Source organism: Canis lupus, chromosome X (genome assembly GCF_011100685.1).
Source record: "Canis lupus familiaris isolate Mischka breed German Shepherd chromosome X, alternate assembly UU_Cfam_GSD_1.0, whole genome shotgun sequence".
Classification (NCBI taxonomy): Eukaryota; Metazoa; Chordata; class Mammalia; order Carnivora; family Canidae; genus Canis; species Canis lupus.
This window is the reverse complement of record NC_049260.1, coordinates 55,207,900-55,222,632: the sequence shown is the minus strand read 5'-3', so window position 1 is coordinate 55,222,632 and position 14,733 is coordinate 55,207,900. Positions and strand designations below refer to the sequence as shown.

General features: G+C 36.6%; 1 protein-coding gene across 7 annotated transcripts in view; it reads left to right on the top strand.

The window, feature by feature from the left end:
• TEX11 (testis expressed 11) overlaps positions 1-14,733 on the top strand; it is a 311,539-nt gene that overhangs the window by 241,555 nt on the left and 55,251 nt on the right. For all 7 annotated transcript variants that reach the window (XM_038587641.1, XM_038587642.1, XM_038587640.1 and 4 more), the window contains one exon: positions 7,015-7,087. In XM_038587641.1, coding sequence (XP_038443569.1) covers positions 7,015-7,087 — 73 coding nt within the window. The remainder of the gene's footprint in view (positions 1-7,014; positions 7,088-14,733) is intronic.

Below are 14,733 nucleotides of genomic sequence, written 5' to 3'. Positions count from 1 at the left end.
GAGAGAGGCAGAGATACAGGCAGAGAGAGAAGCAGGCTCCATGCAGGGAGCCTGATGTGGGACTCCATCCCGGGCCTCCAGGATCACACCCCAGGCTGAAGGCAGGCACTAAACCACTGAGCCATCCAGGGATCCCCCTGTTCTCACTTTAAATCTCAGGTTGAATTCATAGGTGTTCAGGATGTTTTGAAAGTTATCTAGGTAAGTTGGTGGGACCAGGTGAGTTGAGGACTCCTACTCTTCTGCTATCTTAGCCTGCCGTCAGATATATCCATTTTTAGTTAATTTTTGTGTATGGTGTGAGATAGGGGTCCCCCTTCATTTTTTTTGCATTTGAATATTCAGTTGTCCCAGGGCCATTTGTTGAAAACATTTTCCCCGTTGAATTATCTTGTCACCCTTGTTAAAAATCAAATGACCATAAATAAGATTATTTCTAGTCCACTGATGTCTCTCTCTATTCTATGGCAAAACCACACTGTTTTAATTATTATAGCTTTGTAGTAAGTTTTATAAGAAGGATGTGTTAGTCTTCCAATTTTGTTCTTTTTCTAAATTGTTTTCGCTACTGGGGTCTTTTGAGTTTCTATATGTATGTTGGGATCGAGTTGTTAATTTATGCAAAGAAGCCAGCTAGGATTTTGATAGGGATTGCGCTGAACCTGTAGGTCAGTTTGGAGAGTATTACGATCTTTAACAGTATTAAGTCTTATTACTGATGAATATAGCATGTCTTTCCTATTCATTTAGGTTTCAATTTCTTTCAACAATGTTTTGTGGTTTTCAGAGTATATTTTTACTTCTTTTTTGTAGTCTAGATTTTTAATTTCTGAGTCAGTTTCAGTAGTTTATGTGTCTGGAAATATGTCCATTATAATCTAAGTTACCTAATTTTTTGACTTACAGTTGTTCATAGTATTCTGTTATAATCATCTTTTTTTATTTCTGTAAGTTTTGTAATTATGCCCCTGCTTTCCCTCCTAATTTTAGTCATTTGTGTCTTCTCTTTCTTTTCTTGACCATTTTATACAACATTTTTTAAATTGTGTTGGTTTATTCTGAACCAACTTTGGTTTCTTTTATTCTCCCATTTTTCTGGTCTGTATTTCATTAATTCCCACTCTAATCTTTATAATTTTCTTCCTTCTGGTTGCTTAAGTTTTAGTTTTTTTTTTTCCAGTGTCTTACAGTGCAAGTTTAGCTTAGTGATTTGATGTCTTTCTTCATTTTATAATATCAGCTTTTATACCTATACATTTCCTTCTAAGCACTGTGGCTTAATCTGTTGGAAATACTATATTTAGGGGACACATTCAGATCCATAGCATTCCTCCCTTGACCCACAAAATTCATGTCCTCATACAAAATACCATTCATTCCATCTCAACAGCTCTAAACACCTTGACTCATTCTAGCATTGACTCAGAAGTCTAAGTCCAAAGTTTCATCTAAGTATCATCTAAACCAGATATGAGTTAAGACAAAGTACAATTCATCCTGAGGCAAATTGCTTTCTATCTATGAACCTGTAAAATCAAACAAGTTACATGCTTCCAAGATACAATGGTGAGACAGGAATAGGGTAGATCTTCCCATTCAAAAAGGAGAAATAGGAAAAAAAGAAGTTAATGGGTTCAAGGTAAATCCAAAACCTAATAGAGTAAATAACATTAAACACCAAGGCTTAAGAACAATCCTCCTTGTGTCATATTCTGGACCCACTGGGGCTGCATTTGGGCCCCCAAGCCTCTCAGCCTCACCCAAGTGATTCTGCCAGGTGTAGCCCATACTACAGCTTTCATGGATTAAGGTTCCTGCTGGAATCCCTCACAGTAGCTGTGCTGCCCTGAGGTGAAAAACTCCCCTGGGCATTGCCCCTAATTGGGTCCTCCTACAATAGCCCCACCTCCACAGAGGCTCTTTGGCCTCCAAAGGTTCCTGGAGCATTCTTTGAAATCTAGGTTGAAGCAGCTATGCTCTCAGCTCTTGCACTCTGTACACCATGAGGACACCAAGGTGATAACTTCCCAAAGTTTTTGACCTGTGCCCTCTGGAAGGGCAGTGGTAGCAGCCTGCACTGCACTTGGAGTGGCTGTAAAACATGACACCAGAATTTGAGAAGGAGAGCCAGGGAGGTAAGGTGGCACTGGGTAGCTATGGCTCCTCCTTTGAAATCATTCTGCCACTTGGCCGTGCTTTCTAGAGCCTGTGATGGGAGGGCCAGCCCCAAAGAACTCTAAACTGCCTCAGTTCATTCTTCCATTGCTTTGGACAATAGGTTCTGGTTAGATGGCTGACCAATCTCCCCATTGTCTTGGTCTGAATAGCTCCTAGCTTCTGTTGAGATGGTTGAGCCACAGCATTCTCCTTATCAAATTCAGCCCTACCCTTAGTGTTCTCTTCCATATTAGCCTTCTTATTTCTTTCAATATAGATAGGCTGAAATTTTTCCAAATTTCTAAATTGTGCTTCCTTTTTTCAGATTTTACTTATTTATTTGATAAAGCACTTGAGAGAGCAAGCACAAACGGGTTAAGGGCAGAGGGAGAGAGAGAAGCAGACTGCCCACTGAGCAGGGAGCCTGATGCTGGGCTGTATCCTAGGACCCTGGGATCATGGCCTAAGCTGAAGGCCGATGCTTAACTGAGTAACCCAAGCACCCCTCTGGGGTGCTTTTTGATTAGCATTTCCACCTTTAAATCATTTCTCTTCTTATATTTTACTATAAGTATTCAAGAAATTTGCTGAACTTCTTCAGCACTTAGCTTAGAAATTTCTTTAGCTAAATATCCAATTTCACCACTCACAAGTATTACCTTCTATAAAACACTAGGACATAAACACAGTCCCGCCAAGCTCTTTGCTATCTTATAACAAGGATGGCCTTTCCTCAATTTCCATTGTTCCTCATTTCCATCTGAGACCTCATCAGAATGACCTTCAATGTCTGTATTTCTACCAACATTCTCTTCACAGTATTCTCAGACTGTTCTCTGAAAAAGTTGATCTCTGCTGCTCTTCTCTTCTTTTTCTTGGTCTTCATGTAATGAGGGCACAGGGATTCAAGAGCACTTGGCTCTGGGAGTCCCAGACAGACTACATTTGGTCATTCACCACTGACAAGATTCAAAGGCAGAGATATGAGTGGTGGTGAAATAAGAAAGGAATTTATTTCAGTGAGGCCAACATCAGAAGACCGCAGACTAGTGTCTCAAAGACGGTTTCCAAAATGCTGAAAATAATTCTAGGTTTATATAGGGAAAACCTGGGACAAAGGTCAATATGTATATGAAGGTTCAGTCATTGTCTTGGGGTCAGTCACATGGGGTCTTGCTAGCTCAGGGCAATCTTTATTGCTTGAGAGGGTGGTGTGTTTCCCATCACTAGCTGATGTCCTCTTTCAAATTATAAGAATTGCCCTTAACCATTCATTCACAGCAGTGTAGACTTTTTCTAGCTCGCACCTCCAAACTCTTCCAGCTTCTATTCATTACACAGTTCCAAAACTGCTTCCACCGGGATGCCTGGGTGACTCAGCATTGAGCGTCTGCCTTTGGCTTAAGGCAAGATCCTGGAGTCCCGGGACTCGATGCTCCCTGCATGGAGCCTGCTTCTCCCTCTGCCTATGTCTCTGCCTCTCTGTCTCTCTGTATCTCTGTCTCTGTCTCTGTCTCTATCTCATGAATAAATAAATAAAGCCTTTAAAAAAACTGCTTCCATATTTTTAGGTATTTGTTACAGAAGCACCCTACTTTCATTGCCAGTTTTCTGTCTTCGTCTATTCAGACTGCTATAACAAAACACAGACTGGGAAGCTTATAAACAACAGAAATTTATTTCTCACAGTTCCAGAGGCTAGAAGTCCAAGTTCAGGGTGATGGTGTTTGCACCTTCTTACTGTGTCTTCACATGATGGAAAGGGCTAAGGATCTTCCTAGAACCTCTTATAAAAGACACAGATCCCATTCCTGAGGGCTCCACCTCTGTAACTTTAGCACCTCCTAAAGGTCCCACCTACTAATACCTGTGCCTTTGAGGTTTAAGATTTCAACATATGAATTGGTTGAGGGGGACACATTCAGACAATAGCATACTGCTTGAGCAGCATCCCTTAAGTTTTGATATGTTGTGTTTTCTTTTCATTCATCTCAAATCATTTTTAAATTTTTGTTGTGATTTCTTCATTGACCCATTGTTTATTTAATAATCCCTTATTTAATATCCACATTTTTGCGAATTTCCCAAACTTTACTATCTTAGGATTTCTAAGCTTATTCCACTATGGTCAGACTACATAGTTTGTTGAATTTCATGTTATTTTAACTTTCACTGATGTTTATATTGCTGCCTAGCATATGGTCTATTCTGGAGAAAGTGCTTGAGAATAATTTGTGTGCTTCTTGGGTTGGTGGTATGGTCTTTGGATATCTGTTAGGTATAAAAACAATGGTTTTATACAATTGCTTTTTAAAACAAGTAAGAGAAGATATATATTTATATACCCTTTTATAATTAATTACATAATTATTACATAATTACTTTTACCAGTGTACTTTTTTTCATTTGAATTCAGATTACTATCTAATGTCATTTGTTTTCAGCCTGAAGAACTTCTCTTAGTGTTTTTATAAAATGGTTCTGCTAGCAATAAATTCTATCAGATTTTGTTTATCTGGGAATTTTTTTTTTGCTTTCGGTTCTGAAAAATAGTTTTGCTGGATATTAGATTGTTGGGTAACTGTTATTTTCTTTCATCATATTGAATATGTTATCCCACTGCCTTCTTTATTGAGATTCTGTTATTTGCTGAGACATTGTCATCAAACCTTTGTTAAAGTATTATTTTCTTTTGTTTGAATATATTGAAAATAAGTGTTTTGGGGGGCACCCAGGTGGCTCAGTGGCTGAGCATCTATCTGCCTTTGGCTCAGGTCGTGATCCTGTGGTCCTGGGATTGAGTCCAGCATTGGGCTCCCCATAGGGAGCCTGCTTCTCCCTCCGCCTTTGTCTCTGCCTCTCTCTGTGTGTCTTTCATGAATCAATAAAAAAAATCTTTTAAAAAAATAGCTGCTTTGAAATCTTTGTCTACTAAGTTCAGCATCTAGACCTTGTCAGTCAATTCCTGTTGCTTTTTTCCCTGCATTTGGGTCATACTTTATCATTTCTTTGCATATCTCACATTTTCTGTTGAAAACTGGACATTCTAGATAATATATTGAAACATCTTTGAATACTCATTACCCCCCTGTGGTTTGTTGTTGTTAATACTTGCTTGCTTATTGGTTTAATGTCTTGGCTGGGCTAGTTCAGTGAAATCTATTTCCCGCAGCTATACACAAGTGTCCAGCTTCAGATATCACTCCTTAGAGGTCTTTGCCTGTGGCATCACCCTGTCCCCTCCTCTACAAAGGGATGAAAGTGGTTTTAGCAGGGTTATTTTTAAATTTCTCTTCCCATCATAGATATCTGTGTTAACTTCTGAATGGTCTTCTGTTGGCCTCACACCCAGATGTTAATCTTGACTAATTACTAGAGTGTTTGCTTTGTGTGTGGGGTGTGAGTGTGTGTGTGTGAGAGAGAGAGAGAGAGAGAGAGAGAGAGAGAGAGAGCACAAGTGCATGTGTGTGTTTAAAAATGCTTTGGGGCATAAATTGTTCAACAGTTTGATAAAATTAATGTAAGGCCCCTTTGAAGTGGTAGGGATCTTCTTAGTTTTCTCTTACTCTGGTTCCTCTGTAAACTTCTGGCTGATCCTCTGTGTTGCATGTTGATATCATTGAGCTATCAGCCTCTTTATAAGTACTGAACACCAGAATCTCCATTTTTTTTTGTAGTGGCCTTAGACTTGAACTTCCCCAAGCTGTGTTCCAATTAAAATCAGTCATGTTAGACAGAGATACAGAGCTCACTCTTCTAATGACCTGCCTCTCCTCTTCATAAGAAGAAGTTTTATATCACTCTTTTGGAGCTGCAGGTAGAGATGTGGCACATTTCTATTGGCCTGACAGTGCAGCTCTCTGAGTAAGGGGCTGGGCAGGAGTCATAGTCCCTGGCATTCTGAGCTTGCCTCTCCCAGCAGGAAAACCTTGGCCTATAAGCAAGCTGAAGTGAGGGCAATTGAGACCCAATAATTGTAATATTCCATGCCTGGTTATAGGGACTGGGTAGAGGAAGAGAGGTCCAGGCCTCTCATTTGTGCTTGTTTATAATAGAGCTCCTACAATACAAACCTGAGGGAGGAGGATGAGAAGTGCTGACAGCATGCCCTTCTGGAAATCCCTAGCCTAGAAGCTAAGAATAGAGGGATCCCAGTCTTCTTGGCCACACCCACCTAAAGTAGCACTCACACTGAGCTGGGGGTGGTTGGTGAGCAGATCATGGTTCAACTATCGTGGGTGCTTACTGTCTTACTGAGACATAGTAGATTTCCTGAAATAGATATTTCTCCATTTTCTTTTTGCCCTTTGAGGAATTTCCTGAAACTTTACATGATTGTGTTTTATAATTCACCAGTTAGGGTTGTTTTGCTAGGGAGAGGGTTCATGGAACTCCTCATACCACCATTCTAGAACTGCTACTCTTCTGTCCAAGATTATTAAACAAATTGATAGTGCTCAAGATTTTCTATTTAATCCTCATTTTCTGGGACATTAAGAAAAATACAAATAGGGGCACCGAGGTGGCTCAGTCAGTTAAGCATCTGCCCTTGGCTCAGGTCATGATCCCAGGGTCCTGAGATTGGGCTCCCTGCTCAGTGGGGAGTCTGCTTCTCCCTCTCTTTCTGCCCCTCCTCTGCTCATGCTCTCTCACTCTCGCTCTCTCTCAAAATAAATATATAAAATCTTAAAGAAAAATACAAATAGAGATTAATATTTTTATATCAATTATAAAATGTTCAGTTTAAATTAATTTTTCTATCATTTTATTTTAACTGCTTGTAATAAGTATTATTTTAATTTGCTTAAAGTTTTGTCTGGTTAAGATTAATTTTCTCATTGCGTTGTTGCCAAATAGACCAGATTACTGAATCGTGCCCTTGAGCAGATCCATAAATGCAGACACACATGGAATCTCCTGAAAGAAACAGGTACAGTGGGAACTGGGACTTTGGTAACAGTTATGAAAGGCATTTCAAGTCTGGATAACCCAGTCTTTATTATTAGAAATTTGTGCTACTTCAGTACTTGATAACCAGTCAAATGATTCTTTGAGGACTAACTTTTCCCTACTGTATGTCTGTACTTTGAGTCTCTGACACACTGCTTGGAGTAAGGATATTTTTTACTTTGTTTTTTATGGAAGTATAGTACTGAGTATAAAAATAGTATCATTATTGTTCAATATGACATTATTGCCCTTAGGTCACTAGATTTCATGTCAAATTTAATCAAGCTCTAATTCTGAGTAAATGTAGGCTATAAGAGCCTTCTAAACCATAATCATATCAGATACTGTTAGCATCTTTTATGAAATAAAGTAGTAGTAAACTTTTTAAAGTTATATAGTAACTTGTTACTATTTCTTCATTAAAGATAGTATTGGTTTTAGGTTTAGACATTTTTTTATGTTTCATCCATCTGTTTCTATTTTAGTTAGAATTTTTAAGAATCAATATTGAATTGAATTACATGGCTTTTCAGCTTCTGTAAAGATAACCATATGTTTTTTCTCTTTTGAAGTATTAATATATTGAATTAAAATAATAGATTTCCAAAATCAAGTCATCATTGTATTTCTAGAATAAACCCTATTTGATCATTGTATGTTATTACAAATGTTGATGTACTTGGTTTCCTAAAGTTTAGAAATTATTGGTTTCTTATTTTCTTTTTGTGTATATGTGATATCTTTGATGGATTTTGGTAGTGAACTACAGAAATTATAAGGAAGAATATAAACATAAAATTTAATTCACCTTTCTCAATTTATGATAGTCATTTAAAGGAATAAAAACAACAAAAAGAAAGGATAGAGAATACCTAAATAACGTTTATAGAAGATTTAATAGAAATATATGCTAGCCTGAAAATAGAAAACTCATCTTCTGTTTATGTGTCCATTGAACATTTAAAAAATTGATCACAAGGAAAACCTGAATAAATTCCAAGACATAGAAATAAGACAATGTTATCTGATCACAATGCAATAAAACAAGGAATTGATGGAATCAGAAAACAAACCCTTGATCACTTGAACATTTTAAAATACAGAAACTAAAAAATACCTAGAAAATGCTGGTCTTGAAAATACGTTAGAACAGAATCTAAAGTGCTGAAGCAGTTCTCAGAGCAAAATTCATAGCTTCAATGACTTTTATTTAAAAAGTATGTCAGAATGCTGTCCACTGAAAAGTCAATTTCTTCTTTCTAGGAACATAGCTGGACCACTTCTATGTCTGTATATTTCTATATCTGTATCTCTAGATGTCATTACAGAATTGAACATTAAAACAGTGAGATCTACTCTATGTGTATTAGAATTAATTAAAATCTAAAACACTGACACCACCAAATGCTGGCAAGTATGTAGAGCAACAGGAAACTTACTCATTGCTGGCAGGAATGCAAAATGGTATAGACACTTAGAAGACAGTTTGGCACTTTCTTACAAAACTCTTACTATAGGGATGCCCAAGTGGCTCAGCAGTTGAGCATCTGCCTTTGGCTCGGGACGTGATCCCGGAGTTCCGGGATCAAGTCCCACATTGGGCTCCCTGCATAGAACCTGCTTGTCCCTCTGCCTATGTCTCTGCCTCTCTCTCTCTGTGACTCTCATGAATAAATAAATAAAATATTTTTTAAAAACTCTTACTATACATTCCAGTAACTGTGCTTCTTGGTATTTACACAAATAAATTGGAAACTTATATGCATGCAAAGACTTACACATGGATGTTTATATAAGCTTTATTCATAATTGCCTAAACTTAGAATCAGCCAAGATACCCTTCAGTAGGTGAATGGATAAATAATAAATGTGCTATGTCCAAACAATGAAATATTAATCAAAGATAAGAAAAAATGAGCTATTAAGCCATGAAAATTCATGGAGGAATTTTTTACAAAATTATTTATTTATTTATTTTAGAGATAGAGTAAGGGGAGGGGCAGAGGGAAGGAGAGAAAATCCTGAAGCAGACTCCCCTGTTGAGCATAGGACTTCCTGCTGAGCACAGAGCCCAATGTGGGGGGTCTATCCAAGGACTGCGAGATCATGACCTGAACCAAAATCAAGAGTCGGCCCCTTAACTGACTGAGCTCACTGAGATGCCCCATGGAGGAATCTTAAATGCATATTATTAAATGAAAGAAGCCAATCTGAAAAGGCTACATACTACACAATTGTGACTCTATGATATTCCAGTAAAGTCAAAACTATGGAGAAAATAAAAGGATCACTGGTTGACAGAGGTTAGTTGAGGAGGAAAGGATGAATAGATAGGACATAGGGAATTTTTAGGGCAGTGGAACTATTCTGTATGATATTACAGTGGTAGATACATCTGTCATTATACCCATAAATGTACCCATAAATGTAAATATACATTTATGTATACCCGTAAATGTAAATATGGGTTTTTGTCAAAACCCATAAAATGTACAACATCAAGAGTGAACACTAATGTAACCATGGACTTTGGGTGAAAATGATGTGTCACTGTAGGTTCACTGATTGTAACAAATGTAGCACTATGGCAGGGGGTGTCAGTAGTGGGGGATGTTCTTTGTGGGGTTGGTTGGGTATATGTGGGAACTCTCTGTACTCTCCACCCAATTTTGCTGTGAACCTAAAACTTATTTTAAAAAATACCTATTACCAAAAACAAGAGATAGAAGTGCTGAAAAGGATATGGAGAAAAGCGAATCCTGTGCACATTGATGGAAATGTATAATTGATGCAGTCACTATAGAACACAGTATGGAGGTTCCTCAAAAAAGTAAAAATAGAATGATCTGAGGACACTTGGATGGCTCAGTCGGTTAAGCGTCTGCCTTTGGATCAGGTCATGATCCCAGGGTCCTGGGATAGAGCCCCACATCAGGCTCCCTGCTCCACAGGGAGCCTTCTTCTCCCTCTCCTTCTGCCTGCCACTTCCCCTGCTTGTGTGCTCTCTCTGTCAAATAAATAAAATCTTTAAAAAAATAAAAATAGAATGATCTAGAAATTTTCTTTCTGGATATATATCCAAAGGAAATGAAGTCACTAACTCAAAGAGATATCTGCACCCCTATATTCATTGCAACACTATTCACAGTTGGCAAGACACAAATAATCTAAGTGTCTATCAAAAGATCAATGGGTAAAGAAAATGTGATGTATGTCAATATGTATATACAGTGAAACATTCAGCCTTAAAAAAGATGGAAATGCTGCCATTTGTGATGACATGAATGAACCTAGAGGGCATTATGCTAAATGAAATAAGTCAGAGAACTGTTTTTGAACAATTGTTTTTATTTCGTTATTTCAATTTTCTTCCTTAGAGGCTTCATATGTTTGAATCTCCTTTGCCTGTCTTCCAAATGTGTCATTTTCTCTCTTTTTAGTTTTAATTTCCATTTTCATTTTTTTAAACACATGTCAAAGATTTTATTTAACTCATTAATTAAAGGAACCACTGAGATGTTACAGGTGGTTCAAAGGAGTTAAAAGACACACACAGGCAATTAGGAAGTGAAATTTATAAGTATATGCAAAATTGAATTGTGTGTTTTGTTATCTTTTGCCATTCCAAAGCTAAGACACCAAAGTCAAGAACCCCTCTCTCTACCATATTTCACCTGTAACATCTATAATTCAGAGGAAAGTCATCTTTTCTGAAGGTCCCTGAAATTTACGTAAGGTTCCCAGCCTCTTGAAAGTGAACTCCCTACCTGGAAGCCTGTAAATCAGGTCCAGAATAATTCCCTGAGGGGACTTTGTAGGCATGTGCTCCATAAAGTTGAGGTAAAATCAACCTTATACCTTAAAATTATCTTATCATACCTGATTAAATGACTGTCATTCTCAAGTATGATACTCCATGTAAGGTCTTGGTTGCACAATCAATTTGTCCGTTTATATCTTGGTTTTTAAAAAAGGCAACAGAATTGATTTTTAGGTTTAGGTTTTGATGCTCTTGTATATAGGATTAAATGGACTAGCAGATCATGAGTACATCCCCATCACCTATATAACCCATCACCTCACTATCCTCTCCTCTTGTAACCATCAGATTGTTCTCTATAATTGAGTCTGTTTCTTGCTTTATCTCTCTCTTGTTTTTTCCATTTTCTTGTTTGTTTTGTTTCTTAAATTCCACAAATGAGTGAAATCATATGGTATTTGTCTTTCAACTGTTGTATAAAAATCTAGAGTATTCAAGCTTAAACCTGATCTACTGTCAAGTCTCTGTAACCATGATAAATAAGTGTAAAAACATATAAACTTTGTTTAAAAGATTTAAAAAGGACAGATTCTTATACAACCAATGTAAATAACTATATTGCCATGAAAGGTAAGGAGACTTCGCAAACATTTCTGAATTCAGAAGGAGGGGTAAGATAGGGAAGAGGTAAATAAGAATCGTATTGCTTTAAAATATTTGAATTTAGTTTACAGAAACAGTGTCTACTAAATTGTTTTGAGTTACAAATAATTTATAAAGAAAAAGGATTTTTTCATATATTCAGAAAATAAAATATTAAAACAACATCAACAGTATTCCAAATACATAACCACAATAAAATTTCCCTCATCAATTTATTCAGTCCTATGTAATTGATGTTCTGCTGGATCTTGGGTCAGTAGTCTGCTTTTATAAAACTATACTTTTAGACTAGAAAAAAACCTGGAAATCCTCACTGAGTGCACTGGTCTGGTCTCAAAGTTGTCTATGCAATGTCAACTTATAAACCTGTAACCAAGAGTCTCTTCTGACTTGTTAACAGTTTGAAGTACTTGGTATATAATCCTTTTCTGTGAGGCTCTTAGACCATCTTTGTTAAATACACAAACTCTTCCCTGTCGCTTATAGCAGAGTCTTCAGGCAAACATTAGAGTAAAACAAAAACTGTCTGTACATTACAGAGATTTAATGGCTATGGTTAATTTAGTAAGGTAACCAATAATATCAGAATGGAAGGAAAGTAAAATTCTTTGTTGGAGTATAGCATATAACTTATGTCATAAGAGTTTTTAACTGTGGGACGCCTGGGTAGCTCAGCAGTTGGGTGCCTGTTTTCGGCTCAGGTCGTGATCCCGGGATCCGAGATCAAGTCCTGCATCGGGCTCCCTGCGAGGAGCCTGCTTCTCCCTCTGCCTATGTCTCTGCTGCTCTCTGTGTCTCTCATGAATAAATAAATAAAATCCTAAATAAATAAATAAAATTTATAAATATATATAAATTAAATATATAAATATATACAAAATAAAATATATTTAAATAAAATATATTTCATTTATATTTATTTCATTATATTTTAATTAGAATGATATATTTATTAAATTTGTTAAAATATATGACATGTAAAATTATATATAATATATAATTAATTTATTAAAATTATATTTTATTATATTTACTAAATATATTTTAATATATTTATTTAGGTAAATTAAATATATTAAAATTAAATTAGTATGTATTATATATAAATAAAATATAAAATTTATATTACAATTAAATTATATTTATATAAATTTATAAATTTATATAAATAAAACAAAATTTGCCATTTTAGCCATTTTATGCATATTGTTCAGTGGCATTAGTTATATTCACAATGTTGTGAAATCTACCTATTTCCAAAACTTCTCATCACCCCTAACAAACTCTGTACCTGTTAAGAAATAACTCTACATCCCCTTTCTCCCAGCCCCGGTAATTTCTAATGGTACTGTCTCTAGGATTTTGCTTATTCTAGATATTTCATATAAGTGGAATCATAATATATTTGTCCTTTTGTAACTGGCTTATTTCACTTAGCATAGTGTTCTTAAAGTTCACCCATGTTTTGACAAGTCAGTACTTGCATTCTTTTTTTATGACTGAAAGTATTCCATTATATGAATATACCACAATTTGTTTATCCATTCATCTGTTAGTGAACACTTGGGTTGTTTTCATCTTTTGGCTATTGTGAATAATGCTGGTGTGAACATTGGTGCACAAGTATCTGCTTGAGTCCCTGCTTTCAATGTTTTGTCTATATCTAGGAGTTGAATTGCTGGGTCATATGATAATATAATTTTTAACTTTTTGCAGAACTGCCAAACTGTTTTCTACAGCAGCCGCACCATTCTACATTCCCACAAGCACTGAATGAGAGTTCTAATTTCTTTACTTGCTAGCCACCACTTTCTATTATGTCTTTGGATTACATTCTATTGAGTATGAAATGGTATCTTATTGTTATTTTATTTGCATTTGTCTAATGAGTTATGATGTGGAGACTTTTCATGTGTTTATTTACCATTTATATATCTTATTTGGAAAATAAACACTTGTCTGTCACATCCTTTGCCCATTTAATCAAGTTGTTTATCTTTTTATCGTTGTATTGTATTAAACCTAAAAAAGAAAAACCTGAAGTTCTTTTCTCCTCCTGTGTCTTTCTTTCCTGTGTGTCTTCTTTACTATCACAGAGACTACTTCACTTCTGACACTTCTGGTTATAAATGTGTTGAGGTCCGCCCCCACCCCCCCACAAGTAATTCTCTGTTACATCAGCTGAGTATCCTACAATTCAACTCAATTCTGACACAGTCTACCCAGAGATAGCCTTAGGTCCCACAGATTATGGGTATAGTCCCACAATACTGGCCCCCAACCATTTCATACACCAGTCACAAGCCCAAGTTGTCACCTGGGTTTCTGACCAACCGGTTATACATTGGAGGTTCCAATAGCTCTCACCTTGGATTTGATTAGCACAAGTGATTTTTGCCTGTTGATCTTGTACGCTGCCACTTTCTTGCCCTTTTCTTTCTTGTGGATTCATTGGGATCTTCTGTACATATATGGGATCATGTCGTCTGTGAACAGTGATAGTTTTGCTTCTTCCTTTCTAATGTGGATGCCTTTTATTTCTTTTGTTCTTCTTTTTTCTTTTCCTAATTTCCCTAATTAGAACATCCAATAGAGTGTTGAGTAGCTGCAGAGAAAGCAGGCATTCTTTTGTTGTTTCTAATCTTAAGGAGAAAGCCTCAGTCTTTCACAATTGACTGTGATACCTGTAAGTTTTTTTGTAAATGTTCTCTATTAGGCTAGTATATTCCCTTCTAGTCCTACTTTACAGCATAGTTTTTTTTTTCTTTATCATGAAAAGATTCTTTTCACAGATTCAATTTTTTTCCTATTCTGTTTCTTTATTATTTCTTTCTGGTAGATTTGGGTTTAGCTTGCTCTTCTTATTACTCAAGGTTTAAAGTTAGATTGTTGGGGATCCCTGGGTGACTCAGCGGTTTAGCGCCTGCCTTTGGCCCAGGGCGCAATCCTGGAGTCCCAGGATCAAGTCCCAGGATCGAGTCCCAGGATTGAGTCCCAGGATCGAGTCCCAGGATTGAGTCCCAGGATCGAGTCCCAGGATCGAGTCCCATGCCGGGCTCCCAGTATGGAGCCTGCTCATCCCTCCTCCTGTGTCTCTGCCTCTCTCTCTCTATGTCTATAATAAATAAATACATCTTTAAAAAAATAAAGTTAGATTGTTGCTTTAAAATCTTTATTATTTTAAATGTAGGTATTTATAGCTA